This window comes from Aplysia californica, unplaced genomic scaffold (assembly GCF_000002075.1).
Source record: "Aplysia californica isolate F4 #8 unplaced genomic scaffold, AplCal3.0 scaffold00427, whole genome shotgun sequence".
NCBI lineage: Eukaryota > Metazoa > Mollusca > Gastropoda > Aplysiida > Aplysiidae > Aplysia > Aplysia californica.
In genome coordinates, this window is record NW_004797697.1 from 622,679 (window position 1) to 628,267 (window position 5,589).

Here is a 5,589-nt window from a genome sequence, read left to right on the forward strand (position 1 = left end):
AACCAAAAATTACTAAAGTTTAGATATATATATTATAATATATATATATAATAAGGAAAAAATCGGGACCTGGGCACCATTTCGCTATACAGAGGATGTCGTTAGAACCGAAGGTCATTATAAGAGAGGCTGCATTGTAAATTCCAAAGAAGGCAAGAGCATGGACCCATACACTCCTTATCAATTTTCCACAATGGAATCAAACTCACATGTTCTGCCTACGACAGCAAAGCCTGTAATCACTACACTTAACCTCACAGAATTCAGACTGAAAAACAGAAATTATGGCTGAAGAAGAAACAGGTGTTGTTTCCATGTAATTTGAACACGAAAAGCAAACAAACACTCTTGCTGTTGCTTCCCGATGGGCGAAAAACACCCTAATGTGCCACCTTAGTCTTCTTCCCTGTTGCTAACACTAGCCACTAGGGGCGTAAAAGTATAAAATACAGTCCAGATCGGGCAAGCAAAGAGCTATGCATGCCACGTAACCTACAGGGAAGAAAATATACATACAGTGTCATGTATCAAAAAGTCTAGTGTAGAGACAAGTCTTTATTGACTTACTTAACCGTTTAGCTATTCATTAATTTGTTAACTAATAGCCTTTCTTCACTCAAAGACGAACACCTCTAGTTTTACTACTACTACTTCTAGTTCTCTAGTCTTTTCACTATTTCACTAAACTACATCTATTATTATACTCACTCTAGACTTTTACAGAATCTTGAGACCAAAGCGTAGTGCTAAACTCAGAAGTAATCAGTGGCGCCAAAAGCCATACTCCATAGTTATTGTTGGGGCCAAAACCGGATTAAATCCCCCTACCCCTGCCCTTCCCCCTTACCCATACTACCCTACTATCCTAATCCTAACCCATAAAGTTATTGTTGATATTTCATTTACATTATACTATGATTGTTCTTGGGAGCAAAAGGGGAGATTAGCTTCAAAACCATATAATTTGATGTTTTGCAATTAGCTTTGATATAATATTTTCTCTCTCTCGCTGAACATAGTATCGGCATGCGCAGCAAAAAGTAATCGTTTCGAAACAGAAGTACAGTCAAACCTGTGTAAGTTGTAAGACGCAGCCCATTGTCACAGAGAAAAGTGTCCGTATAATACAGGTGGCCGTCTTAGGTAGGACTGATCAAGATGAACAAAACAAACCATTCCCTTCTGAGGTCCCAACCGAAAGTAGCCGCATTGTTGTTGTTGTTGGTTTGTATTGTTAGTTATTTTTTATTTTGTTGCCGATTTTGCTTCGGTCACAATAAAATTTAATGTGTCATACGAAGAAGACCAAAAGCCATGTTAAAACAAACACATGGGTCGCCACCACTCGGAGAACGAGTGACGCAAGTTCATGTTGATGTCCATTGTTACTTTGTTACAGACTGGGTAAACAGTGACCACTCATCTCACTTACAATTTGTGTATGAGTTGTGGGCGGGGATTGTGGGTTATGAGGGATCACACGCTTATCTCACCAGCAGCTGAAAATTTGTTACCAATTATTGGTCAACAGTGGGAAGGGTCAACGCAACATAATCGGTTGGAGGGACTACCTAACAACAATGACAGATGATTGGATTATGACAACTTGCCCACAACGCCAGGGGCCAAAGCATAATTTATGACTAACATGACAGAACATAATGGAGTCACTAAGGTGGCCGTCTAAGACAGGGGTTATAAACATTGTAATTGTTTGGTGTGATAGTGGTTGTGTGTTAAAATATGGTAGCCGCGGCCGCGCTGGACAGGTAGTCATTTTACACAGTGAAATTATACATAGAAAAAACGCAAGGGGGGAACAGGAAAGCGGCCGTTTGTACAGGTGGCCGTCATGGCAGGTTCGACTATAATTAGTGGTGCCAAAACTCAGTTAGATCTAGATCTACATGCCCCCCTGAAACCCCCCTAGTTAAAATCAAGTGAAATATTTACTGCTCATTTTGTACTGAAAAATTGCAGCCCATCTCTCGCTCTCTTTCAGATAAAAACATCAATACTGTAATACAGAGAGGAAAGAAGACTTTTTTTAAAGTCAGTAATCCATTTTTAGAAGTAGGCCTAGATCTAGATAAATCTAGATCTATCTAGATCTAGATCTAGATCTAGATTTAGATCTAGAGAATCTAGGCCTACTCTTGGGGCCAAAACCATGGATTGCAGGATAGTAGGGTAGTAAAGATTTAGTAACCTTTTTGCCAAAACTGGATTATCCTTACTAGAAATCTAAGCCACTAAGCAGTCTAGGCCCTACTAGATTTCTACTTTAGTTTAGACTCTAGATCTATCATTCTATCTCTATTCAGTTCAAGGGTCAGGCTCAGGCAGGCTATTCCGAATTCCGACGGACCCCGCCCAGTGCCCAATTTGGATGGCCTTAAAATGCATTAAAAATGAACGCCTAAACTTGCCAGTTAACACTGACTCTAGATCTAGATCTAATCATTTCTTTATTTGATTTGAAGCGTATATGACTATATGTGCAAAGGCATGAAATTTGTTCAGAAGCAATCTTTTCTGTTCAATCAATTATTAAAGATAGATTTGCAATCAAACGTTCCGCCCACCAGTTCCGCTAGGAAAAAGAAAAGAATGCGGCTCTGCGGTGACGCAATTCAGCCTTCTTTCCACTTGCTTCTAATTCTCATTCAGCAAAGTGTTAAACTCACCCCAAGTCAGGAGAATCGTCAGACTATCAAGGAATGAAATGAAGGCACCAAGGCCGCGAACTGATTACAACACAAACTAAAATCTAGTTGCGGAGCTTGTCGTCAATTCAGTCATGCACCTCTCTGCGAGCAGCCATTATTCAAGGACGGTAACTCCGAATGACAGCGATAGCGTACCGGTTACTTAGAACCACAGGTACTGTAAACTCTCGAACTTTCACCTTCTATAATTTCTATTAAAATTTGCTTCCGTTCCAATTTTATAACTGAAGATTGAACGTGCTAAATATGTCAAATAAAGATATTAAAATTCATTTTACGAAAGAGATAGAGAGATCAGGATTAGGTAGTACACGTTTTGATCCTCTTTTCGTTTCAGAATTGAGCCTTTATAAGCCCCATGCATTTGGTGAGAAAAAAGATAACAGCGCTTTTGTTTACAGTAAACGTTTTTTGTTTGTCCTTCAGAAACAATCGAAGCGCCAATATGTGAATCTGTGCTTACGTGTAGATTATTTTCCTCTACACGTCATTCCAACCCTTTAGAGTTAAATCTGTCTAAGCAAGCATAATATTATAATTAGGCTACTTCCCTGTTCTAACAAAGTATTGAACCCCTACAGCAGCGCAGCTGTCACAAAAGATTAGGCGTATGAATATTTCTATAATAATATACATCATATTATTCTGCGGTGTGCAGACTTTACAGTCATCGATTCTCTATTAATTGTTAACACAGGTGGTGGGAGTGAAAGCCACGCCCTTTTCAGCTTTTGCATGCGTGTTAAAACGCATGCGGTATATATACAATGGGAACTGCAAAAATTAATTCACATTTTATTGTAGGGCCTATTCGGTGTGGGACAGGACGGTGCATAAAATGGTTTAAAAGGGTTCGGGGATGGGGGGGATGGGGGACTCCAAAACAGTCTAATTCAGTGACGTCAAATTGCGCCGTCTTGAAGTGGAACTTCTGATTACAATAATGAGAATCTAGGTCAAGCAGATTGTTGCAACTTTACTGAGTAAAAAAACTACTAAAAATATAGGCGAAAAGAGTTTTCTTTCAAAGATAAACGTTGTTTGAAAAGGAACCATGAATTGTTTTATTGTCTGCTGCTTTTTGCGATAACGGGATTCCTTTCTTTTGGATTTTTTTTTAAAGTTGGGTTTTTTGTTGGTTTGTTGTTGTTGTTGTTTTGTTGCTGTATTGTTGTTGTTGTTGTAGTTTTTTGTTGTTGTTTTTAATTGTTGTTGTTGTTGTTGTTGTTGTGTTGTTGTTGTTTTAACGACTGTCTCCCTTTTTCTTTCTTCATCCAATCCCACCCCCAACCCCCCTATAATCTATCTCGATCTATCTGTCCGTCTGTCTGTCTTTCTATCTATCTATCTTTCTATCTTAATATATTTATATTATACTGACCAATCTTGTGTGCTGTAGTAATATATTTATATTATACTGACCAAGCTTGTGCGGTGTAATAATATATATATTATCCTGACCAATCTTCATTATCTTGTGTGGCGTAATAATATATTTATATTATACTGACTAATCTTGAGTGGTGTAAAAATATATTTATAAATACTGACCAATCGTGTGTGCTGTAATATTTATTCTACACTGAACTAACCGGCTACAGAGCACAGAGCTTATCTATCTGGGTCATGTCCTGAAAGGGTTAAGCGAGCAGATAAGCGGCCGGTATCAGGAACTGTATTACATGATGTACTACAAGTCTCTGAACAGCCCCGCGGCCTGCCCGCGTCACAAGTCAAAGGTTTGCCGTCACTCACACACAGGCGCTGGGTCAGCGGGGCTGATAGCGGCGCCGCCTGGCGAAGACCACGGAACAGGCACGTGACGACCACAGCTGGCTGCATTTTGCTGGGGCTGGACGTTGGTTCGGTACTGGGGTTAAGAAGTGTGATCGGCCTCTGGATGACTTCAGACAACGCTGAGAATATGGGCAAAATTCTGAAAATAAGGGAAAAATTAATTTGTTAAAAAGAATGATCATGTATAACAATGATAGCTCTTATTACTTTCCAAATACATAGGTTCAATGACCTTATGCAGTTGCGAGCGCCGTAAAACCTCTACTAAAACTAAAACTTAAAAAAAACAACAACATTATTATTTAAAGTTGGGTCCCAAAGATGATCATTCTAGTAATTTCCTTTTGCTACTTTATTCCAAAAATTCTTTAGAGGCATCTAAAGAGAAAGCTAATTTCAGCTTTTAGTTTTTTACCTAAGTGAGTATGCTCTCACTCAAAGTCCCTCTTGCGAACAGTACTCTGCTCCTACCACTTACCGTAAACATTTTCACCTTCCTCTAAACCTTGACGCTCAGACGTCAGTTACACCAAAATTTTTGTTCAACGTTCGCTCATTGTCATTGAAGCTATAGTCAACTAATTCAGATGTTAATTCATGATAAAGTGCATGTTTGTATTGAGTATATATATATATATATGTGAAGTGGTCCACGAGTTTCTCGTATTCAATAATTTTATCAGAGATTTCTGGTAGTTCTGCACGATTCTCTGGAGCAAATTTTTCATAAGCAGCTGAAAAGCCATCCACGAGACTTTTCATTTTTTTCCTCTGAGTACTTCCCAACAGCAGCATCATCTGCAATGTATGCAATTCCTTAATGGATCACGCCTGATCTTTGTCTTTGTCTTCGGGTGCCTACGCTAAAATACTCTGGCGGGAGTGTAAAAGCAAACAAAAACCTCTCCTGTGTAACTCTGGAAAGAATGTCGAGCAGTAGAGCAGACAATAGAAATACAGTGGAGACTCTCTTTAACAACATCGTCGAGACCACAAAAAATTTTCGTTGTTGTGGATAGTTGTCGTTGTAGAGAGGCAACCAAAAATTACTAAAGTTTAGATA

General features: G+C 39.0%; 1 protein-coding gene across 1 annotated transcript in view; it reads right to left on the reverse strand.

Annotated features, from left to right (window-relative positions):
• Positions 1-5,589, reverse strand: part of LOC101862432 (phosphonopyruvate decarboxylase) — a 32,768-nt gene that overhangs the window by 15,825 nt on the left and 11,354 nt on the right. Inside the window, exon 2 of the mRNA XM_013086011.2 lies at positions 4,485-4,665. Coding sequence (XP_012941465.2) covers positions 4,485-4,665 — 181 coding nt within the window. The remainder of the gene's footprint in view (positions 1-4,484; positions 4,666-5,589) is intronic.